General features: G+C 43.0%; 1 protein-coding gene across 1 annotated transcript in view; it reads left to right on the plus strand.

Moving 5' to 3' along the window:
- The window catches only part of SLC22A3 (solute carrier family 22 member 3), a 25,754-nt gene extending 2,822 nt beyond the window's left edge, over nt 1–22,932 (plus strand). Inside the window, exons 2-11 of the mRNA XM_014874272.2 lie at nt 6,810–6,913; nt 8,876–9,030; nt 11,459–11,624; nt 12,630–12,747; nt 17,391–17,488; nt 17,627–17,841; nt 20,138–20,246; nt 20,489–20,601; nt 21,763–21,862; nt 22,612–22,932. Of these exons, the coding sequence (XP_014729758.2) occupies nt 6,810–6,913; nt 8,876–9,030; nt 11,459–11,624; nt 12,630–12,747; nt 17,391–17,488; nt 17,627–17,841; nt 20,138–20,246; nt 20,489–20,601; nt 21,763–21,862; nt 22,612–22,669 (1,236 nt within the window). The 3' untranslated portion in view covers nt 22,670–22,932. The remainder of the gene's footprint in view (nt 1–6,809; nt 6,914–8,875; nt 9,031–11,458; nt 11,625–12,629; nt 12,748–17,390; nt 17,489–17,626; nt 17,842–20,137; nt 20,247–20,488; nt 20,602–21,762; nt 21,863–22,611) is intronic.
- Nucleotides 22,933–25,457: the final 2,525 nt, after the last annotated feature.

The raw sequence follows: 25,457 nt of genomic DNA on the forward strand, positions 1-25,457 counted from the left end.
TACTAAAAGCGGCTTGACGTCTTCTTAATGAGTTATTTATCCAGCAAAGACAATTTATATCCCAGATTTAGTTTAGTTTCTTTTTGCCTAGCTGAGTCTCTAACAAACCATGACTCAATTTCTTTTCTTTCCCATCTTCTTGTAATTGCTTCATTTTGTCCATGTGTGCAGAAATGTTTCTTTCAGCTGAAGATGCTGATTCTTGTTGAATCAGCAGTGGAAGTGACCAGAGAGACAAAGTTAAAAGGATGAGTTACAAAACAGTCTCAGGATGCATGTTCAGAGAGAAAGAGAGAGGAGAAACGTCAGTGTACTGAAGGAGTTCTTCCAGACCTATGGTGAGCACAGGTTCACTGTGGATTTGCAGTGTGCCAGAGGATTCAGAGGTCTCCTCTGTGAATGGATGTCATATCACACAGGAGGTCTGGCAGCCAAAGCACAGGCTATTGCAGTAAGTTCTCAGCACCCTTCAGAAGCTGAATCATATGAGTGAATTGTGAGGAGTTGTGAAATTAATGGCATTGTGGTACCTGACTTCACTGCTCGTGTTGCTCACTGGCCATTCTCTCCTCTTAGCACTCTTATCCAAAGGTGTTCACAGTAGCATCAGCAGAAGGAAGCAAAGGAAAAAAGGGGAATGTGGATTGATACAAAGCATACACTTCTTTGTAAGTACTACTTGGGGTGCCTGCTGCATCACCTGCTGCTGCAGGAGTCCCAAGTCTCAGTGTTGGGATGCAGTGATGTTCTGGGAGAATGTACAGGACTTTCCCCCTGCAGCATTTGAGGAGAAGAGCAAATTGTATTAAGAAATCATCACCGGAGCAACACAAGGCAAAGCCAGTTACCTTATTCCAGTGATGGGCAACACAGTATTGCTAAAGATTCCCTCTTAATATCTTTGATGTCCAACGGGCTCTGAGAATAGGTCCCTACTTCTGCAGTGACATGTCCAAGGGTCTCTGTGCTCCATTGCTTTAGGTCAGGCTTTTCTGTGAGTGCAATCCAGATTTGAGAAAGTTGTCACTGCACTGTGTTAGAGTTGAGCAAACAAGTCCTGGGTTGACATAAAGGTTTTGAGATATTATTTTGAGACACACAGCTGTGTTGAGGTGGTGGCACTGTGCAGAGGACCTTGGCTCAGAGCAATCAGCTCTGGTTTAACTGAGCATGTCTTGCATATCTCCTCATGAATTGTGTCAGCAGCAGATGGGAATGCCGTGGCTTCTCAGATTTTTCTTGGAGAGGGAAGCTGACAGGGTAAATGATCAAGGTAAATCAATTCCTGACTCATGCCAGCTGGTGCCATCTGAAATGATGCTGGTCCCAGCAGGTGACTGGCACTGCTGAGGAGGGAGGGGAAGGACTGTGTTTCTGTGCAGCAGATGGAGATGGAGAAAAAACATGTGTGCTGGGAGGCTGCAGTGGACTGAGGGACCACAGCCTCATGCTCTGGCCCAGAGGTCTGGAGGGCAGCCCAGGTCAGGCCCTGAGCTCTGTAGCACTTGAAACAGAAAGTGTTTTGTCTGCCAAATCCTGCTGGGTGAGCCTTGTGAAGGTCCAATGTATCCAGGACATATGGAAGTCAATAAACCCAACTTTTCCAGGAGACTGTGCTGAAGATGGGGTCACTGATATTTGAGACTGCTGGGCTTTGTCACAAACTCTAGCACTTTGTGACAGGGCAGCTGGAAGTAGTGTGCAAAGGGAGAACCATTTTCTTCGGACATTTTTGTCATTGGTGACTCCTCAAGGCATGGGCATGAGTTATGATTGTGACTGCAGTGAAATGGCCTGAGGTGGTGGAGAAAAAGGAAGAGGGAGGTCTATGTGGTCATAGCAGCTACAGCACAGATGGGCATATTTTAGGCAGCATTTATTTCAGCCTTGGTCTGCAGGAGCTGAGAAGAAGGGGTAGATTTCAAAATGTCCTGTCTGCAGCAAATCTTCATGCTGTAGATGATGCCATTTTGAGACCTAACAATACTTTGTTGCTGAAATTTGAGGTCTGAGGTGGAAAAATGACCATCTGAACACAGCCTATTGCACCTGCTGGGAATCAATCTTCTTACTTCTCTGCTCAACAGCTGTCTCAGAAAATACTAGTCAACATTTGCAGAGAAACCTGAAAGGAAAGAAATGTTTGTCGCATGGTTTTTATTTTTTACGGTCCCTCAGAGAAGGAGATAACACATCAGTCAAACTCAGGGTGGAAAAAAGCACAGCTGGTCCTTCTGCTATCCCTCCTCCAAGGGAATAAACAACTCAATTTACCCTCAAATTGTTGATCTAATGTGAATGTTGTTATTGGCATGGCAGTATATCCCTTCTTATTTTCACTGTCATGGTGGGATTAATATTAATTAGGGGAGGGAAAAGGGAAAAGGGCACACAGAGAGCAGAGGGAGAAGCAACTGCTGAATTTCTAATGAAAGTCTGACTAAGATTTCTCTGTATGAGATGTGCTGGAGCAGTTGCTTGCAGGGGTTATGCCAGTGGGGCTGTGTTTCTTCCACTACCATCAAACCCACTAGGACTAGTTGAGGGTCCAATTTTTCCTTTATTATTTTGAGGAGAGCTGCTGCTTTTTCTCTGTTAGGAGATGAGGAGTTTCTCTGCCTCCTTCTTGCTTTGGCCCTGAAGCAGACAGATAAAAAGAAGAAGTACAGAACAAGCCTTTTGTGCTAGGACATTCAATGAATGAGGTGATCCCAGTGGCAGGAACACAAAGTTCATGGGCTTTTGGTCATGCACAGGAGGGAAACTTTCAAAGCTTCCAAAACTAACCTGTCCCTCGGGCCCTGAGCCCCAGTGCCCTGGCAGCAGGGTAGTGACTGACTGCTTTTGTCCTGGTAAGTGCTCAGCTTGGAGCAAGGCATGGAGAAGGACAGTTGCTTCATTCCTTACCACTGTGCCAGGAGCTTTAACAGAAAGCGAAGAAGAAGGTAACTTCTCCCTTTCCCCTGCATGCAGAGGGATTTGTTGCAGTTAGGATGTGGGAAAGACAGCAGTTTGAAAGGGCAGTGGACGAGAGAAGAGGAGAAGAACTGCCCAGCAACAAATAAGGAACATGCAGCAACAGTTAGCATCTCCCCAAGTTTCCTTAATCTAGGAATATCTCACTGAACCATTTGTCACTGGAAGTGAAAGGGTAAACCAAAGTGGTTTTGGTCACTTGTATGAATGTCATTTAAACGGTCTGTCTAGGCTCTGGACATACTGCTGCAATTGAGCTCTGTAAATTTCTTTATTGACCATAGAGTTTAATACATTGTTTTGTAATTTAATGGTAACAGGCAGTAAAGCTCTTCGGAACTCCTCCCCAAGATTGCTACATTTTGAGGAGCTTTACTGCCTGTTACGATTAAATTACCAAACAATGGATGAAACGCTATGGCTAATAAAGAATTTTTACACACAGGGATATGTGTGCTGCAGTGAATAAAGGTCTCTCAAGTACCAGGATTTACAAGTTTGTGGTCAGTCTGTAGGTCAAACTTCAATGGAAAATATTTGTCTTGTTCCAAAGCCATGAAGAAATGAGAAGTTGCCACAGTCCCATGTTTCCCAGTCATTAGTCATGTACAAACTCATTCAGTTGCCACTCCTTCTTACAGTCATTACACCACTAATGAGCTACAGGGAGCCAGTGCAAAGCCTCTTCCTTCTCCCAGAGACCTCACTTAGATGTTTTGCTGCTCCTTTATAGATCAGTGAAGCACCCAGGGCTGTTTCTTCCAGCCACACCACTGCTCCTGTAAACCTGAGCATCTCATTGGTGTCCAAGCCTTAGCAGGTGTGCAGATGTTCATGACAGGCATGTATTTCCAACCAGCAGTGGATGGCTGCATGGACTGCAAGGCTGGCAGGGAGGACAGAACTGTTTTTCCCATCTGTTAAGGACACTGTAGAGGAATGTCAGGAAGGAGCTGGTTCCTGCTGCCTGTCTGTGATGGCAGCGCCTCATTTCTGCTTACAATGGCAGCTCAGCGTCAAGGCTAAGAGAAAAGCAGTGAGGAAGTGAATTGTTTCCCAGTTTGGGCAGTTTTTTACTTAGCTCCCTAAATGGAAATGGTCTGTGTTCAGGTGCACAGTGGTTTGTGTCCTACAGTGGATAGAAATGCTGCAGGCGAGGGCAGGACTGAACGCAGAGGTGAGTTGCAGGGCTGTGCTGGGTGCTTGCACTAGTGCAGTGAGGGGCTTGGCCGAGAGCACAGCAAAGCCAGGAAGAGGTTGTGCCCTTAGCTGGGGCTGGCCAGCTGAGCTAAGTCACCTGCTTGGTGATTACAGTGAGGAGCCAGCTCGCTGGGTTCGAACAGGGTCTGTAGCCAGCACTGTACAGAACAACAAATAGGCTTAAGATCAGGGGAAGAAAACCTTAAGGCTTTACTTTACTTTTTCATACCCTTCTCCCCCCGCCCTCTGGCACTGCAATAAATGCTTTAGCATTTTTAGAAGTGTAAACATCAGCCCGTGCATGGACGGGTGTATGAATGCTCAGAAACAGAGGAAGCACCATGCCACTACCTTTTGTGGGGGCTGCTAGCAAGGAACGGAGGAGGTGTTTGTACAGGAGGACTAAGGACTAACTGGAGGCAGTCTGAAAACGTGGCTGAAGTGTTGCAGATTATTTTCGTCCAAGGGATGCATATAGGGATAACTTGCACGACCAAACCAGGTCACAGCTGAAGCAGTGAAGTGGGTCTGACAGGCAGCTTGGATAAAGAAAAGGTCTCTGCGGGGTATTCCATTCTCTTTTAAAGGTTACATTCCCCTCTAAAGGTTATGTTTGCAAATGAAAAACAAGACATTAGCAGAGTGATGACTTCAATGCTAGGTGCTATGTCAAGCAAACAGAAGTGCTTATCTATATCAGAATTTATTTAAATACTTAGAAAATGACGAAGTGCAGGACTAAGGAGAACAGTTAGTGTATTGTCACTGATCTTTAGAAAGAGCCAGTAGCTCCTTAGAAGTTTCCTGCACGTTTCTATTTCCCAGAATATATACAATATTTCACTATATTGTTAGTGTAGAGATAGTGCTGCATAAATCATAGGAAATTGCTGTACAGATGAAAGAATCCTCTCTGCTAAAGATACTTTCCCTTTCCTTTCTGGCATGCATTTGTTCTCCTGCCTTCTTTCATGATAGTTTATTCCTTGCTTGTTTACAATAAAGAAAGATCAAACGATTTAAAAATAAATACAGTTTTTGTAAAGGGGTCATGGAGAGTCCTAACCTCTGGCATCAGCACAGGCAATTGCATTGTGATTTAAAAATTGTTCTTTTAATGGTCATTCTCATAAATCCCCACTGTTTTCCAAAGATACATATTTTGATACTATTTGCTAGCATTGTCATAGTGTCAAAAAGCAAGAGATTAAGCAGCATTTGAAATCTGAAAGTGCAGCTCCATGTTCAGTCTGTTTGAGGGAAGCATTGCAATTGCCCTTGAGTATGACAGCTGAGAGTAAGTTTTATTCCTCTCAAAGGTTTTTGCAGCTCTTGCTCAAGATTTACAGAAGTGGAGGCCAGGTGCTCACAGCTTGACTTGGCTGAAAGGTGGCCACTCTGGCTCCCTGGAGTAATGGGTTACATCAAAACCATGACTTTGTTTGAAGTCAGTGGAGGTGGGATATCTATCAGGTTGGAGACCTGTGAGGTGCCCCTTGTGTGTCCTGTGGAGGCACCTCTGAGATCTCAGTCCCAGGTAATACTCTGGGCATTACAGCATGCAAACAGGCTGGGATGGAGCTCAGGCATACAGCACAAAATTTTAGGGTCTGGAGAACTGTGTATGGCCAAAGAGGCTGCTATCTCTCTAACCCGCCCTGTGGCTGCTCTGCTCAAGCAGAGTGCTCGAGCATTGCTGTTGTCATGTGCTGGTGAGCACAAACGTGGCACACTGTGTGTGCTTCAGCAACCAGCACCTTGTGGGCAATTAAAACATGTCTTATAGCTCACATCTGAAAGCAAAAGGGTCTCTCTAGGTAAATGGTGGCAGCTGCTGTTGTCTGTGGCTTCCTTTGGTCCTGAGGCCTCATTGTTGCAAAGATTACCCTAGGTATGGATTGTAACCTCCCAGATCCCATATGGTCTGCAGTGGTTAAATTTCTTTATTCTCCAGGAACATCTAAAATAGTTTCTCATGCTGTCTATGGAATTACTTCTGTTTCAGTTCCATTCTAGTTTTAATTCTTAGTCCCTTCCTCTCAACCACTTTCCCCTTCCCTTTGCTTCCACTCATACCCACCACCATCCCTGCTAGTAGTGCTAGGGAGTTATGGATGCTGCAGTACAAGGAATAGAAAAGTCTGGGAAAGCTACACCAAGAAAATACATATTCAGTGTGTCTGAAATTGACCTGAGACCTGTTTTCAGTTTCCTCAGAGACTGCATGTTTTTGCTTTTATCTAGAAGGCACTAAGAAGAATAACTAAACCATTTCTGTAAGATGCTGTTTTCACTGGCAATAGATGTAGACCCTTATTCTGCACCAAACAAAGTCAAGGCTTTGCCTTGGCACCATATTTAACAATGTTGTTTGCAAAAGAGAAATTTGCATTCCAAATCTGGGCAATTGATGTATGAAAGCAGCATCCTCCTGGCAAGGAGGAGCTCTCCCTGTTCATGACCACTTTAAGAGGGCTAGCTATGGGCCCACTGGTGCTTGTTATTGAGCAAGCATATTGAGCTTCCCCTTCCTTTTCCCCTTCCCATGTGGACCTATGCAGTCCTGTAATATTTTGCCTTGAGGGTGACAAATGACCCACCTGGGTGTTTATGGCTCTCCCTTGTTCCCACAGTATGATCTTGTGTGTGGCAATGCCTGGATGCTGGACTTCTCACAGGCCATCCTCAATCTGGGGTTCCTGGCTGGAGCATTCATCTTGGGCTATGCTGCTGACAGGTACAGTATGAGCTCTGCTGTCCTCTGGTTTGTTGGGAAGTTAAATCACTCCCAGTATCACTTGCAACAGGCACGTGCCAACATTTTGCAGGTTTAATTCTCTTGGGATAAATATCCCCAAACTGAGTTAACAAAATCCAGTCACTGTAATCTTTGCTTTGATTTGGGCTGGAAACTTAATGCAATGGTACTTACTGGTCCTGTTTGGAACTTAAAATGCCGTGAAATGAGCTTTTATTGTGGTTTCTAAAGTTTCCTGTACACATCTGGACCCAGGAAGGGTAGAAGGACACAGAAACAAAAAGGAAGCATTCAGAGGAGCTTTCTGACTGATGCTTACTGAAGGATATTTAATAGGCACCATTGATAAGAAAGTTGCTACCTGAGGAAAGAAGGAAGTGGCTCAGTGTGGTAACTCTGTCCATGCACAGGCTGGATTCATGCTTACCTCCGGGGTCATAGCCCCTGCCAACCAGTCCTCAGCTCTGTGAGAGCTGCATGAAACCAAGGAAAAGTCCCTCTCAACCTTACCCATTCTGTGATTCTGTGAAAAGCTCTGGGTGATATTCAGGCTTGAGTAGTTAATCTGCTCCAGAGTGGGGAGCTCCCACAAACTCTGCCTTGCTCTGAAATTAAAGAAGGGAGCCCAGTTTGTGCTTCGTGCTGCTATTTAACAGAAGTCAACCTGTCCATTGGCTGAGAGCACCACTGATGGTTTCAATGACGGAGCATTTTTCTTCAGTTTGTAAATTACTTTCTGCCTGGTTTATATTTTTGTTGGTATCTGTAGTAATAATAATAACTTAGAGTATGGTTTCTTCATAGGCAAACTGTAATGGCATCTCAGATAGAAAATTTTGAGTTAGCAAACAAAAGTAATTTCAAGGAAAACGTCATCTTTCCAAGGCATATAGTAATAAGGGAAAAAGCAAGGGAAAAAGAAGCCATGGCACAGACTAACTTAAAATATCTCTGCTCAGTGTCTGGCCAGGCAATTGTGATACTAGCACTACAAAACTATGAAAGAGCAGAGATATTACAGCCAATTATTAAAATAAAATGTCTAGGAGCTCTTGTGTAGTAAGCCTGATGAAACTACTGTACAGCTGTGAATGTTGTATATTGACAGAACTGGGGGAATGTGCTGCAGCCAGATCCTTTTGCTGTTTTCTCCTTGACAGCACTCAAAAGAATGGATCTGGTTGAAAATTTCCTGTGTTTTGTCCTGCATTAATTCTTTTCATGAAACCTTTTGAACAAAATGAACAAATACTGTTCCAAATACTTTATGGAAATATAAACAGCTACAGCATTTTCAAAGTTTCTTATTGAAACAACAACAACAGAGAAAAGATCTGCTTGTGCTCCAAAGACACAATTTCATAAAAGTACAGGAACACTTTTTTTTTTTTAATTATGGCTTACCTTGGACATATAATTATGTTTCTTGCTGGAAAGGGAAACTCCTGAATACATTAGGCACATTTTGAAAATAAGTGATCTAAACCTAAACCAAACCTAGAAAATCACATAGAGTAGTTAAAGCAGAAATGACTTTCAAAGAACTAGCTGTAATTATTATTAGAAGGCTAATCTGGGGAAACAGAAATTCCCAGCAAAGATTGCCCTTATCAAAAACCTGATCAGATCAAACACCTGAGCTGGAATATATGGGCCACAGTTTAGGTACAAAAAGACAAACAGTTTTCTAAAACAAAATGGAGGCTGGTGAGGACATCATAAGTTTTGAAATTAGTGATGTAAAGACAGTAATAACTACCACAGGGAAAAGAGTTCCATATCCCAAGGGCCAATCCTACAAAGTGTCAGAGAGCCGCCTTTTGGAAAAAAGCTGGTGTCAAAAAGGCACTGCCAGACCTAGCATTAAAATGAAATGTTGAGAGAAAAAGAAAAATCTTTGTGTCTTTTAATGATTTCCATTTTCTTTTCCTTTTTCAACAGATATGGCAGAATCCCCATCTACCTGCTCTCCTGCCTTGGGGTTGGGATATGTGGTATCATAGTAGCATTTTCACCAAATTTTACTGTATTTCTGATCTTCCGTTTTCTCCAAGGCATGTTTGGCAAGGGAACCTGGATGACAGGCTATGTGATTGGTGAGAGTTGTTACCTTCTTTTATTCTTGGTTACGGAAAGGGAGGGATTTTTGGAGGACAATGACACTGGCTGCATCTGCTTGCCATGATATTTTTTCTTGGGAACAAAGCACTGGCCCTGGAGTCAGGAGACAAAGAGTAATCCAAGTCCATCCTAGTAATGCATTTGTCTACCAATGATTAAGAGGTGAGGGGATGGATTATTCATAAATAAAGGGTTTGTTATTACATAGAAGATCACCAGGATGATAAAAATCTCGAGAGCAAGCCCCAAATAAACCGGATACACAGGCAGGGACATGGTTTATTTTGGCAGAGTCTGAATGTCTTCCACAGATGCTCAGAGGAGTTAGCTGCTTCTCCTCACTGGGAGGACAGCTTGGCTGGATGCTTTCATTCTTTAGCTGGGAGATTTTACTTAGGGTTAGGCTGGATACCAGGGTCCATATTAGGATTACAATTTTCCTGAAAAGGGAAAAAAAGTGAAGCTTTCTTATAAATAGCATCAATACAGCAGGGATACAGAATCTCTGGTAGATTATAATTTATCAGTCTATATCAATGAAGCTCCTTGCATAGCAAGCTTCCTTTTGACAAGGAAAGGATATTGTTGTGGAGTTTTGAATGACTGCCAGGTTCAGCAAGGCAGTCATAAAGCCTGGAAAAGCCAGACACTGAGGAAGGCATTCTGCAAGACATGGGATGTCAGGCTTACTTAAAAATAAAACCAGCTATGATCTACTGTTATAAACCAAAACATAGTGGTAACATCATTATATAGGGCAAAAGCTTGTATCCTTGCTGTTGTCTGTGAGGCCTGTGACAACTGTTTAAAAGTCCTAGTGGAATTAAATGAATGGGAGCAGAATTGCAACCAGACATAAACACTTCCAGTGAGACCTGGGAGCACTGTGGTGATGTACATGCAAACATACCAGTCTAGCCCTTTTAGCATCTAAAGCCCAGAAGAACCTTGTTTTTCTGGGCTAAGTTACACTGCTGAACAGCTCTTGTCCAAGATCCAGGGAAAGGACCAGAAGCTGCTTCTCCTCTTATTTCCATGCACCTGACTTAATTTTAAACTGAGATTTTATCTTGAAACTCTGGCAAGTGCTCTAACCAGCAAATGTTTTATGACAGACTCATGGATTCCTTAAAATGGCCAAGCCTTAACAGAAAGGAATGTTTTTCAATGCTCAGATCAGGCTGCCTGACTTTAGGGAAAGATTCAGAGATCTAAGATCCTCAATACACTGTATTACTGCAGACCTAAGCAAGGTGCCTAACTCTTGGATAGAGTGATTCCTTCCAAATTCCTTCAAGGATCAACCCTTATCTCCTGGGATCACTCAGAGTATTTTCTAACCTAACACCTTTGAGGAAACATATACAGATCATAGGTTTGTTTACACAAGGAGGGTGGTTGCTATTAATACATTTCCAAAGATCTTGATATGTGCTTCAGGCTGCCCCAATAACCTCCCTTTGCTTTTACATACAATCCAGCTCTTTTGGGTGCAGTGCTAGTCAGATATCTTTAGGCAACAGTTGCCCCTGAGCTATGCAGACATGATGGATAGTCTATAAAAATGATCATGCTGTCATATCTCTCAGCATTGCCAGCTAAAACAAACCATTGTTACTTGTAAATTTGTGCCTCCTTTAGCTAAATAAACAAATAAATAAATAAATAAATAAAATTAAAATCAAATGTTTTCTGTGTGTTGCAAACCAAGGTAAAACCCTCTGCTTTTACCCTGAAGGTGTTGTAGTGGAGCAGTTTTGGAACCAACAGGAGACACTCTTTCTCATCTCAAGTGTGGATGTCACGGCCATGGGATATTGCCTGAAAAACGAGCATAGATTTCAGAGCTATTAGATAAATTTACAAAATAAAAAAATCCATCAAATGATTAAAAAGAAACCCTAAACAACCAAAGCTAAAACTTTCCTAATAAATAAACAAACCAGACTAGGTCACACCTTACCCTCAGAGCAACCAGCATGATATGGTTAAACTCTCTTGCCCACAGACACCTTGTCCCTATTACCTGCTGGGAGCAGCCTCTGCCTGACGGATCCCCTTCTCTGGGACATGTGCCAAAACTGCACCAGGGAAAGTGCTAAGGATTTCCAGCCAAGCATGATCATGGTGCAGTCTCAAACCCCTGCTGTGGCCCTGTGTGGTGCAGTAGCAAACACACAATCAGAAACCCCTCTGGCTGAAGAAGGGTGGGTGAATTGATGAGGAGGTGTCACTCGTGCTTGCCCTGGACAGCCTCAGTGACATGCCTAAACTGCTAGGGACAAGATGCTGGGCTAGACAGAACTGATACGGTGTATCCTTCCCTATATTTCACCTCTAATAATTTTTTTTTCAAATTGGGTTTGTTTCTGTGTTATTTAATTTGGTTTTGTCTGTGCTCAGTGACAGAGATCGTTGGTTCTGATCAGCGGATTGTTGGAATCGTGATTCAGATATTCTTTACCCTGGGAATTATAATTCTCCCTGGAATTGCATACTTGATTCCCACCTGGCAGGGGATCCAGCTGGCCATTTCACTGCCCAACTTCCTCTTCCTGCTCTACTATTGGTAATGTTGCAGTCATTGCTCTTGTCATTTTTGCCATTGCTATTTGAGCATCTTGAGAGTCCTGCTGTGGCTCCAGGTCTACAGGGTGGAAGATGTAGGTTAGGAAGAAGACATTTGCATATTGCTGACTTTGTAATTTGTAATTCCTTTTTAGTGAATCACAGACAAATATTACTTTAGTTTTTCTGCCCATAGTTTGCCTCTCTGATCAGCCACAACTGGACCATCACAGAACTCTGCTATGTTTATAGGGTTAACTTGACTGAAGTTTGTTTTTCCCATCAGTCATGAGACCCCACTTCTGCCTCCCATTGTCTACTTAGTTAAAGTCTGACCTTGCTCTCAGGTCCCCTGAGCTGGGCAGTACAGCTGATGAGAAAGCAGAGCTCTAAGATGTGACAAACACCAGTCTCAGTGCAGCTGTCCTTTGGGATGGACCCAAAGAGACTAACTAATCCATGGAACCTCCTCCTGAACATTGCTTCCTTAAATGCTGTCTGCTGTGAACTTTAAAATAGTGAATCATCTCAACCTTAGGCTAGCAGAAACTGAAACAGCCATCAGTGGTATTGCTTTGTGTTCAGTTTATAAAAGAAGCATACATTTGTGTGTATCTTATAGTGATACAGCCAGAAGCTTCCTGATCTGCCTGTATGTGCTCCTGTATGTGCTTAGTGCTGCCTTTCATTGTTGCAGTTCTACAGGAACCTTCTTTGCTTGTTGGTTATACTTTTGACAACCATTGTGCAGATACAATAGTTAGATTTCTGATTTTCCGGAGTATTGATATAATCTATTTTCTTCTTCCTTGCCCACTAGGATCAAATATTTTACAGAAGGTTGACTAGAAAACCAGTCCTCAAAAGAGTTTTTGTATCCCAAAGACTGAAAAAAAAATTGTTTTGTGTTAATACAGGGTAAAAGATAAAGGACTTTATCTTAAGATAAAAGACTTTATAATGTTACAAGGTAAAAGCCTTATTTACGACTTTTGTGTTCTTACAGGGTGGTTCCAGAATCTCCGCGTTGGCTCCTGACACGCAAAGAGGGAGAGAAGGCATTAAAAATCATGCGCAACATTGCAAAACACAATGGGAAATTTCTCTCACCACATTACTCAGAGGTACTCAGAGTCATATGTTTGAGCCAGAGGTGCTTTTTTTTGCGAGCTTTCTTAAGCTTTGGAAGGTTCAGTGATGTTTAAATGCCATCTCTTTAAGGGATAGACTCTTGAAGAGTCACACCAGAACATTTTGTTGTCAGTCACAAAGCTACTTTGTTAGTTGTGAGATTAAAAAAGTGAACTGGCTGGAAATACATGGGCTTTAAAAAATAAGTTTGCAAAACAAGGAATCTTTCTTTTGTAACACTCCTACTTCAAAAACTTGTGGGAAATATCAGAACCTAACTCGAGGGTCAATGGTATTTCATAGCGGTTGCCATTTTATCTGACAGAGCAAGTGGAGATAGCAGGATCCACTTTCCTGGCTCCTTTTCTAGAAGTTCCTTTTACAACTCTAAGAGAAAAGGAAAATAGATTTTAAGTATAATTTTGCTTCCATCCCAACAGTGAGGAAATACACTGCAAAGTTCAGGACTGAGGAAGCTCTGTCTGAGATCACTAGTCACAAAGTAGGGTGATATGTATTAGAGTTACAGTCCTTTTGCCAGGGGTCGTGACAGAGCTTGAAAAGACTGATGCATTTCACATAATGCTGTCGTGACATTGCAGCATTTGGCTTGTTCTGTGCTGGTAGCAAGTGTTTGGCTCTCAGACCATGATTGCTGCAGCATTGGACTTATGGTTCAGTGAGAACAGATGTGGTTAACTGGAGTGATCATTAAGGTCCCTTTCAACCCAAAACACTGTATGATTCATGTGCTGGCCCCCAGAGCTGGATGCAGCACTCCAGGTGTGGTCTTACAAAGGCAAAGCAGAGGGACAGAATCCCCTCCCTCACCCTGTTGGCCAGACTGCTTTTGAGACAGCCCAGGATACCATTGGTTCTCTGGGATCCAAGTGCACGTTGCTGGGTCGGGTCCAGCCTCTCATCCACCAGAACCTCCAAGTCCTTCCAGGCATGGCTGCTCTCGATCTGCGCATTCCCAACCTGTGTTGATACCAGGGATTGTCTGGACCCAGGGGCAGAACCTTGTTAAACCTCTTGTTAAACCTCATGAGATGATGAAAGGACACAGACCTGTTGGAGTGAGTCCAGAGGAGGGCTGTGAAATGATCAGAGGGCTGGAGCACCACTCCTGTGAGGAAAGGCTGAGAGAGCTGGAGTTGTTCAGCCCCGAGAAGTAAAGTTTCCAGGGAGACCTTAGAGCTGCCTTCCAGTACCCAAAGGGGTACTGAAAGTACCCTGAAGGGGTACAAGAGAGCTGGAAAGGGACTTCTGTCAAGGGCATGAAGGAACAGAACAAGGGGGAGTGACTTCAAACTGAGAGGGCAGTTTTAGATTAGATATTAAGAAGAAAATCTTTGCTGTGAGAGTGATGAGGCACTGGAACAGATATCCCAGAGAAGCTGTAAATGCCCCATCCTGGATTGTGTTCAAGGCCAGGCTAGACAAGGCTTTCAGCAACCTGGCCTAGTAGACAGTGTCCCTGCTCATGGCAAGGGAGCTGGAACTAGATGACCATTAGTGCCCCTTCCAACCCAAACCATTCTATGATTCTGTACATTATTGTCTTTTGCTGGGGCGTATACACCAGTGTGATTCCCATATCCAGGTCAGAATTATGCAGTGTCAAGCGTGCCCCAAGTCATGTAGCAGGAAGTTTGTGCTGCTGCAGGTTCCCCTCCACATTCAGTCCTGCATTCCTACACCCACTTCCTCTCTAAACATCAGCATTTTCAAAGCACCACATCAGAAAGATGTGTCTTTCCTTGCTTTTTGTTTTAAGTTGTATTAATTTTTTTTCCCAAATGTATTAATGTTCATGACCTTAAGCCACTCACAGCTGCAACAAATTAACCTCCACACATCGAGATTTTTGTTGGATGTGTTCCTGGGACCGTTTTAATACAGAATCTCTGTCATGCTCTGTGCTATGCCCAGAGGAAAGAGAGCATCTCCAGGAAGTGCGTGGATAATAAATCAAGGGTATTTCTCACATTAATTGATATCAGGCTTCTCTTTCATGAAGCAGCTCCAGAATTTCAGGTTAAGTGCTGCAGGTGTGGAGGCTCAGAGAGAAGTGAGAGGCATTATCCCAGTGCACTTGGGCTCAGATTTTCCAGTATGTCTGTATCTATTTCATCGGCCAAGTCCCTTTCACGGCTCTGGATGTTGCAGCTTTGGGTTTTTGCTGGCATGCAGAAACCACAGATGACCTTTATATGAAAAAGGATAAACATTTGCTACTTTCACTTTGTGAGTTACGACACTGGTATAGGTCAACCTCAACCAGAACTCATTAAATTAATTTTAAATTAGAAACTCTTTTTTTCCAGTTGCTCATATTTATCCTACCATGGAGAGTTTTTCCAAACTAATTTTCTAATTCTTGGTCTCTGTCCAAAACCAGAATGAACTGCAACCCTGTGAATAGTAGCTGCTTCCTAAGAGAATTGTGGATCAAGATCTGTCCCTTCATCTACATATTTTTTTCCTACCCGATAGAATGTATCTAGACATATGTATTTCTTGCATACATTACTTACATATGAAATGTTATATACACCCATATATGCATAAACCTGCATGGCCCGTGAAGAATTAAGCACATATAGGACTATATACATAAGAATAATTGTGGGAAGACTGATATGTAATTTTGCTGGAACATGAAAATATGAGGAAAGTTATAAAACTTCATCCAAGGTTTTCAAATAGAGTATCTTTGGAAACATGGGCCCTGTCACTGAATTCCTAACTGCACTGATGTGAATAGCAAAGCTCTCCTTGACTTCAAAGAACAAAAAGAGGATTTTTTTCCCCTGCAAAGTGTTGACTCTCCATAGTGCCTTTTTTCTTCATCTATAAAAAAGTGCTCAGTCATGCCTGGAATGATTTTGACTTTATTAAGACATAAAAACACAAACGGCAGTTATGCTGAATTTATCTTTAGTCCTCTGGAAATCTAAAGCCATATTTGCACAAAGTCACAACTGATGGCTGGCAGCCTGTTCTTATAAACAACAGACATGGCAGCTTAATAACCATATTATGAGAGAGTCCAAGAGCAGTGCAGAAACCCAGCAACCTCAGCCTGCCTCACTAAGGATTCTGGCATGCAGCTCAAGTGGCAGTGCTCTGAAGAAAACTTTCGGCTCTGCTTACAGAAGAAGAGCAAGAGGGAGTAAAAAGGAAGTTCAAGCAAATGTGGGGTTTCTCTGTCTTAGTTACAAAGCTCTGTGTCAGTCAGTTATGAAAAAGTCATGTGTGAACACATCCAGCCAAATCTCACCAAAAAGCAGCTGTGCTACCTTATGATACAATAAAACAAATGCAGGGTGAAAAGTTTGGGTTTAGCTTTACCTGTGCTCTCATCATGGATCTGCACGTTACTTCAAGCTTGTGTGTCTTCTCAGTCCTGTCTCCCCTCTGGCCTGGGCTGCTGCACCTGTGTGAGCAGCAGGTGCTGTAATGAAGAGGGGTTTGCTCCTCCCTTTGCCCTCTTAGGCCTCCTCTCAGGAGGGGTCAATCACGGAGAGTTAAAGCAGCAAAAAGGCTGCCTAAAATCCTTCTGAAAATGTCACAGCAGGTTTAACCCCATGTTCCCACAGCTGCTTTGAGAGCTGATAGCAATCCCAGCTGTGGCTGCCAGTTCTTGGGCAGTATCATGGCTGGTCCCTGCCTTATCTGCCTCTGCCTTGTCTTCCTTGTGTCTTCCTCGCTTGCCAAATGACCATATGAACAAAGGGCTTCCACCTGTTTTGGGCAGCATGGTTAAAAACTGCTGGCCAGAGTTAGAAACAGTCTAGATCCATGTAACTAATCCCTTTTTGGCCCTGCTAGTATTCTGGCTCTGTACTATCTACAGCGATGAACTTCAGGGGGTAAACACAGGACTGTGTGAAATCCTGCTCTTTTCTCTTAGTGTTAAACCTTCTAACCAGTAATTTCATTGAGTGTCTGGTTGTGATTGTATTGGAGGCTGCTGAGAACAGATTTATTATACTTTGTAGGCAGTATGAGGACCAATAACTCATACTTAGCAGGTTATTTTTTTCAGGGTAAAAGCCATGTTCAGCACAGCGTGTATTTTAGGACCCTCTGAATTTTAGTGGCTGAGTATTTTGTAGCACCCAAGCATTGTCATAGGTCTGCTCTTTCTCTCACTCCCCTTTTCTTTCTGCTGTGCTGCCAGTGATGTTCCCTAGCCCATTGCTTGCTGCTCAGCCCCTCTCTCCCTGCTTTCCTCAGCCCATTGCTTTGCCCTGTCTCCTTCTCTCTGCCACCTCTGGCAGAAGGCAGTTCTGTACCCAGTGGCCCTCGTGTGACAATTACTGTTTATTATCTTCCAAGGAAATCCAGGTCAACAAGGAGGAAATAATTTTTCCATTCTTAAGTTAAGATTGGGGAATTTAAAATCGATTTTTGCACAATCATCTTCGAGGAAAGCTCACAGCCATATCCAGTTATTAGCTGTTCCAACACCTGTGCACTGCTCTGGAGTGCTATTAGCAGCAAACTGGTTTGTCAGCACCTTTGCTCACTGGACTGGAATATTGCTGATCACTGTATTTACACAGAAGCTCTGTCCCAATGCCTGCCTTACTCCTGACAGCTGACTACTGCTCACTTGTCTCCTCAGATCACTATTAGCAATGAGGAGGTCAGCAACCCCTCCTTTCTCGACCTGGTGAGGACTCCCCAGATGAGGAGGAACACACTCATCCTGATGTACGCCTGGTGAGTGCCCATGTCAGCCCAATTTCTTACCTGAGTGGTGGGTATTGAGGAAAGATTCCCTTGTGACTTTCAGGGTCTCTCCAGCTGCTTGCAATCATTTTGTTTGCCTCTCAACATTTTTTTCCCTTTGCTGTTTAGGTTCACAAGTGCCCTTATCTATCAAGGCCTTGTCATGCGCCTGGGAATTATTGGAGGAAACCTCTACCTAGATTTCTTCATCTCAGGAGCTGTGGAGCTGCCTGCTGCTTTCCTAATTATTGTGACAATTGATCGTGTTGGCCGGCGCCTGCCCTTCGCCACCAGCAACATCGTGGCGAGCATCGCCTGTCTCATCACTGCCTTCCTGCCAGAAGGTAATTCCCTTCCCTGGGCCAGTGGCTCCTCTCTGGCACCCCCTGAGCAAGGACAGCGAGACACACAAAACTGCAGATCACAGTGAAAGCATCTGGGGATACAGGCAGCACAGGGAGCAACACACCTTCTTTGCATACAGATGGCTCTGGAGCATGGAATAGCCATATCTTTGATGGGTTATGAGCAATAGCTGGGAGTAGCCTTAGAGAAAAGGTCTATAAAGGCTCTGTACTCTCTTTAAAGGCAAATGCAAGGGAAGAATATACAAGCATAATGGGAAAATACATTCCCTGACGTGGAGCACACTTAGTGATGTAAGAAATCAGTGATTTTGGTGAGTCATCTTGGTAGTCTTTTCCTTTACAAATAAAACAATGCAAACCACAATACAATGTAGGGGCTGTGGTAGGTATCACAAAGATTGTTGCCTTGCCCTCACTCTCCCAGGGGTTTGGACAATGCTTAGAGGCTGATAGAAAGATATGGCTTTTGATTAAGCCATTCTTATCTGGTTCCAAGGACAGCTAAAAGGTCTGATATTGCACAAAGGCTTCCCAGCACTTCTCTCCTTTCTTTAAATTGTTTTCCCTACCACTTTTTTTGGGTTTTTGTTTTGTTTTTTATCCCTAGGGAGGCATTTGGAGTTGCTTTGAATTGTATATAACCATAGGATTATGCTTTGCCTTACTGTAGCTGGTCAATGGACATGAGAAAGGCTTATTCCTCCTCAGAACTGTTCCTATCAAAGTGAGGGACAGTCCTGGCTATCCTAAGAGGTTTTGGTTTCTCAAGGTATATCATGAGGCTACCGACAGCCTTCTTTCAGTAGGAGAGGACAGCCTTGGGATAAAGATACTTGCAGATTGGGCACTTGAGGTCCAAGTCCTGCTTAAAGAAGTCTGTTTATACAGATGGAAAAAACTGCAGGTCTCAGCTGTGAGCCCCATCACACTGTGCTGCTCACACAGTTCAAGTCCCCTGGCAGAGGGAGGATCCACATGGACGTCACCATCACCTTGGGAGTCTGATGGACTGAAGGGGTGCCATGGAGATGTCGATTTGTTTTGTTCTTTCCAGCCTTTGTTTTTCTTACATGTTTTTGAAAAGAGAAATGTTCAGGGCAAAGCAGTGTCTTGCAACATGGGATGAAGTTTGATGGTGTTTGTTTGGTTGTTTTGGAAGGCAAATAAACCCTAGTGTCTCATCTTTGGTTCAGAGAAAACTGAAATGTTTTTTGTTCTTCCACTGAAGGTTTGAAAAAACACAATCACTGCCAGAGCCCTCTCCAGTGGCTGAGCTCCCCTTTGTGCCAAGTTCAGGCTTGTTGTTTCACTTGCCTCTCTGCCTGCCTAGTCATGGTTAGACCATGCAGGAGATTGTCCTCTCCCAAGGACAGGACAGAAGTGCTTGTCACATTCGTTGTGATGCACTTCCAGAGAGGGGTTGCTCACAACAAGAGGGGCAGCTCTGTCCTGCCATGTGTGGATGACCAGCACACCCCTGCTGATGTACAGGAGCTTCCCACTAATGTATTCAGGGCAGTGGCTGCTCAATGGAGCTTGAGTGGAGCTGGGAGAGCTGGGCAGAGCCAATGGGGCAGTGTCAGGTACAGCCTATGCCAGTCGTGCCAGGTATGATGGAAGGGGAGGATGACCAGGACTAGCATAATTAGGAGTGTTTCTACTCTGCAGTGGCTAGAAAAATCACAATAGGTAGGTGGGCTGCTCTAGGGAGAATTATTTTACTGCAGCCTTCCTGGAGGTTTCTAAGAGATGTGCAGATGTGGCACTTAGGGACATGTTTAGTGGTGGAGTTGCAGGGTTTGGTAAATGGTTGGACTCAATGGTCTTAAAAGTCTTTCCCAACCTAAATGATAAAACGATTCTATGCAGATTTAGAGGTGCCTTCCTTGTGGTCAGAAGGCTTTGGGAGGTGACTCAACAGTGTTTCTTAAAACATAACGTCCCTCTATAGAAAAATACTCCTTTCTGGAGCACAATTTGGATGTGGTCATGGAAGCTTGTGATGGTTATTCTCTCACCCATGCTGTTATGCCCCACCAGCATCTTGAATCAATCAATTCTAGTGCTTTCTAATTCTCCAAAGCAGCCTCACATGATATTCAAAAGCAATAAATGCCAGTATAGATTGATACCTACAGCAATGGCCTTTCAGTCTGATTTGCAGTGTTCCTGTTGGTATAATTTCTGCTGACAGGGCCTGGGGATCTCAGAAATGCTCTGCTGGTGTGGGAGAGCACACTTCACACAGAAGTGTTTCTTTCTGTATGAACAGATATCCCATGGCTCAAAACGACACTTGCCACGCTGGGAAGACTGAGCATCACAATAGCTTTTGAAGTAGTCTATCTAGTGAACAGTGAATTGTACCCCACGACACTGAGGTATGTCAAAAGCTCCCAGGAATCTTTCACGTTTTCCATGTGCTTTCCCCATTTCCTGTTTCACTGTCCTTTAGCTAAACTTGGTTTTGTCCAGAGTTTTCCAGCTGAATAGCCACTGTTAATGTGAACAGTGTATACTGAAGAGATAATTTTGGAGCTAAGTCTGCATTCTACTCCTCAAACTGCTGGTTATTCTGTTTGGTAGCACCTCTCTAATATCTGGTGCTTTTTGTCTTTTGCAGAAACTTTGGTGTTTCCCTGTGTTCAAGTCTGTGTGATCTTGGTGGGATCATAGCCCCATTCCTGCTTTTCCGATTAGCAGCCATTTGGTTGGAGCTACCTCTAATTATTTTCAGTAAGGTTTGATTTACAACATACTTTTAGTTTAAATATCCTTCTCCTAACAGAGATTTTCTTTTGGGGTAAAAGTAGTATGTGGCCTTATCTTCCCCTCAGACCAGTGCTTCTCCACCTTTATGCCTAGAGCAAGAGGCTGAATGGCAAATGGGTGAAATGTGATTTCTCTGCACAATGTGGAAGAGCTCAGGTCTCCTTAGGTAACTGAAGGAGCAGAAAATAAACTATGTGAAGTGCTTTAGGACCGAGAAACCTTACAGCTAGGTTCTGTAATTGCATGGGAGTCTGTGGCTAAACCAGACTTCTACGAGGTAGAAAAAGTCAAAATGAAAACGATAGAATAAGAAAGGAAATTTGCACCAATGACAACCTTAGCTGAGAACAAAATTGAAAGATAACAGACTTTTTAAAATATTACCATTATTTCAAGAAAAGACATAGATAGGAGTACATTGTTGTTATTATCTAATTATTAAATTTAGCTGTTTCTGAGGGACGTATTAATTCCCTCTGTCTTATGTTAACAGCTGCAAAATCAGAGAGGATTAGAGGGAGCTGTGCAACACTCAAGGAACAATTGACTTGTTGCTCCACCCCTTATATGTTTTACTTAATACATTATGTAAATTATATCTATGCAGGAAATAATTCCAAAATCTTTAATTCAGATTGTGTCTGAATGCTGTTGCCTAAGGACAAGTTTTTATTCTGAACCACATAATTTACTTTGGCCATGGATAAAGGAAGTGAGTATTTCAGGAAAATCTCAGTGGTTTCAGGAAACACAGATGCATCTCCATGACAGAGCCCTTTGAGAAAAGGCAGATTTTTTCTACATGAGAAATACCACCCTGGTTCCCATGCTGTTTTTATACATTTGCCTGTGTGCACTTATCTCACGTTTTTGACTTCGAACGTCTCCCCCTGGGGAGATCAGGCTACAAATAAGCTCCTAGCCCTCAAGTGATTTTGTAACAGGCTAAATTAGTGTAGCATAAAGGTATTTGATTAGAGTAAGTTAATCAGAAATAGCTGATGCCCTTAAAATGTCTCACTTCAAACTCAATCTGAATAAACTTTTCTCTGTGGATAAATGCTGAAAAAAACCCAAACAAACAATGTTCTTACTGCTTTTGTATTTCTTCAATGTCCATTGTAGGTATTCTTGCAGCTGTCTGTGGCCTTCTAGTATTGCTTTTACCAGAGACAAAGGGAATCTCATTACCAGAGACAGTGGAGGATGTGGAGCAGCTTCCAAGGTATGAGATGTATTTTCTTACTTGTACTTGGATGAGGTTTCCTAAGGATGTTCTCCTCCAACTTTACCAACTGTTATAAAGTATTGACATTTTCCAGTGCCAAAGTAAATTCCCTAGCTAGGTTGATGCTATGAGCAGATGCTATTTTCCTCAATAGAAACCTTAACTTTTCAGTATCATAAGGAAGACTATTTAAAAAATATATGGTGATAAAATCGGTGTTTTTCTCATAGAGACACAAAGGTGTCCTATGCATCTCTGGAAACAGAAAGAAATAGTGCTCAAGAGAGGTGCTGCAAAGCGTAGCCTGCCGCTCTCTGCTTGAGAAAACCAGCCATTACCTTGGTCAAAGCATCCTGTGAAGAGGGGCCCCTTATCATGGATGCAATCCCACAATTTGTGAAATCATTTAAAAGTTGCATATGAGATGGATTTATAGCTGAAGAGTTGTAGGCACAGCTTTCCCACTCCGGGCACACAGCAAGCCAGACTCTTCACTGCCCTGCAGATACGCAGGGAATATTTGCACCTTTGGCACTTGAGGATGTAGTGCTATACTTTAATGTTTCAAGGAGAGGCTTTGGATATTACATTAAGAACTTTAGCCTGATTCAGTGCACAAACTAAAGAAAGAGGAAATTTTCCATGCAAAAAAATAATATTTCAGTACTGCAGCTTGGACTAGAACTTGAACTATATATTTTCCTGCTTTTCCACACTTATACTCCTCTCCCCTTCTGTTTCAACAGTCATTTTGGAAAATGTGGCAAGAAACGGAAACAGCGGGACACCAACTCTTATATTTGACTTTTGAAGGACAGCACTGAGCTAAGAACTTTGTTCCCATACTGGGAATTTGTTCTCCATCTGCCACCACTTCAAAATTTGCTGCAGAATATGGATTAAACTTCATGTTCTCATTCTAAGCACAAGGACATTTAATACAAGTAGTGTATTTTTCTATGAATATGGAATAAATACCTTTTTTTCTGAGTACACTGTTTGCAAGAAGGGACTGTGGTTCTTCATAGAGAACAGAACAGCTTTAAAAATATGGACTGTCCAGCTCAGTGACCTTGTATTTATTTCTGTATCTATTTGTGACATCTGTTTATTGTTTTGTTAGGATTTATATTTGTGTGGGAATGATTTAAATGGTAGTGCTTGTTTAAGATTTAGATGACCTTTAGGAGGAGAGGATGAGTATTTTAACCTGTTCACCTTTGCCCCTGAAGAATCTGGACCAATAGAAGTTCTGATGGCTAAAGAAGGAGGGTACTGATCAGGGTGATGCTTTCCCTGGTTGAGAGGGATGGAAATCAGCAGTGTGCATCAGGAGAACCTCTCTCCGGTCTGATTGTCATACACAGGGACCCTTTTCAACAAAAGCCCTGCTTCCCTCCTTGTTCAATGGCTTTCTGAAATGTGGAAGCAATCCTCCTCACCTTTCCAGGGCTCTGTGCAGGTGTCATACCCTGCACAGAGCATTAGCTCTGCATGACAGATTGTCCTGCTGCCCCTTAGTGCCTTTCCCCAGACACGGTTGGGGTTCACGTGACACCCCTCATATCTCCAAGGGAAGGATTTCTGCCTGCTCTCCTCTCACCCTCACCACTGATGACCTTCAATTTCTGTTTTCATTATCACTATTTGTCATCTTTCTGTCTTGGGGATAATTTTTTTGGGTTGTTGACAGAGATGTCAAGCTGTCTTGGGCAGGGATGAGCCAGGGGCTTTGCTTATGGAGGGAAGTAAGTGTTAATTGATCCTTTGAAGCTGACACGTAACAGAATAACTCTCTGGCTCTGCAAGCAGATTCCAGGGACAGACTGCCTTTCCTTTCTCCTGTATGACCTTCATCAAGAACTGTGCCCTGGTCACTGACTGGTGAACAATACACTCCTTGCAAGGAAGGACTTGAAAAGATGTGGCATTCAAAAGGTATCCTGTTACTAACAGAGAAATAAATAAAAGACAGTAAGATGTTGCAAAGGACCTCATAAGCTCACAAAAAACCCGTGTTTGGCACAAGTAAATATGGGACTGAGTTTGGAAGGTTCATACCACAAATCAGTAGCGCTATAGTACAGTCAGTGAAAATGAATGACCACTGCTCCAGTCTCACCATCCTAAGAGCACAGGCGGATTTCCTATAGAGAGGAATATACTGTTCTTTTCAACAATTCCCAACTCTCCCTGCCTTTTCTCAGTAACTGCCCTTATCACTACCCTTCTGGAGGAAAACAGTACCTTTAATAATAATCCCAGCTTAATGTTTGCACACTTTAGCCAGTTAGTGATAAAGACCTGTCTTTCAAGGCTGTTTCTAACTTACTCTGAGGCATAGGTCAAAGGTATGCTTAGCAAAGTCAGTAATGACTTAGAGATATGAAACTAAAAGTACATCTCACAACATAGACAGCAAATCTAGAAGACACCACACAAAACTGGAGCTACTGCTACAAGGAGAAAACTTCTCCTAGACCAATACAATCTTCTGGAGATAGCTGAAGACAATAGCCCAAGGCTGGCTGGCAGAGACCAGCCCTGAACTGGAAGCTCTGGGTGGAAAGTGCAGACCCCCAGCCACAAAACTTAACCCAGCCAGCCCCTACTGAAGGCACCGTGGAGAACCAGGGTGAAGTGATCACATGTGATGCTGGATGAGCTGAACCTCCTTCCTTCCATTTAGCGTTTCTTCTTTGTGATTTTTAAAAATTGGTGTCTTAAACACTTTAGCAGCTTGAGAAAGACTGCAGAGATCTTTCAAAGCTACAACTTTCCCAATAAATGTGAATAATATTTGACAGCTTCTTCAGTTTTTGGACAACTAAAACGCATTGAGAAATGAGAGATGCAAAGACTTGTTTCCTTCTTTCAGATTATGCTTTGCTTTGCATAGCTTTATGTGTTGCTCAAAAAACAATGTAAGTGATAAATTTTTGTAGGTAAAATGGCTTGGGGCAGTGTCAGAAGTTTGAATATATTTATTTCTTCAAAATTTATTTTGTAAAGGACAGCAGAAAAAAGCCTATGCTTAGGTTTTGATTTCTAATCTAGTAGTGCTTAACAACTTCAGGTGGAGTTTGTATTTGCCAATTGCTCCTGTGCTAACTTTTATCCCCAACAGGGATTTTGTAAATTGAAAAATCCTTCCCGTCTCTATGAGACTTTGTGTTGCCTCCTGAAGGTGTTGGGGATATGTAATGTGGTGTATGATCAATGGTTTGGTAATGGTGGGGTTCCACTCCTGTGGAAGAGAGGGGGCAGATGAGGTGGTGGTACCAGGTGAAGAGCTTCAGCAAGGGAGAACCTCAAGATGTATGGAGGTGGATGCAAGTGGGCATGCAGACCACAGGATAGGATGTTTGTTTAAAAAAAAAAAAGTTATTCTAAATTCATATGTGCCTCTAACCACTTAACACTTACAGGAAAGTCCTACAAGCTTCTCAGGAGGCAGAGCAGTGCTCTTCTAAGATGCATGTGTTGACACTAAAATGCTGTTGTGAGCCAGCTCACTCAGTGAGAGGCACGTCTTCAATGAGAGCCTGAACTCTGTCAGCTATGATTGTCCTGCACGTGTATCCTCCAGAGA

This window comes from Sturnus vulgaris, chromosome 3, assembly GCF_052056855.1.
Source record: "Sturnus vulgaris isolate bStuVul1 chromosome 3, bStuVul1.hap1, whole genome shotgun sequence".
Taxonomy (NCBI): domain Eukaryota; kingdom Metazoa; phylum Chordata; class Aves; order Passeriformes; family Sturnidae; genus Sturnus; species Sturnus vulgaris.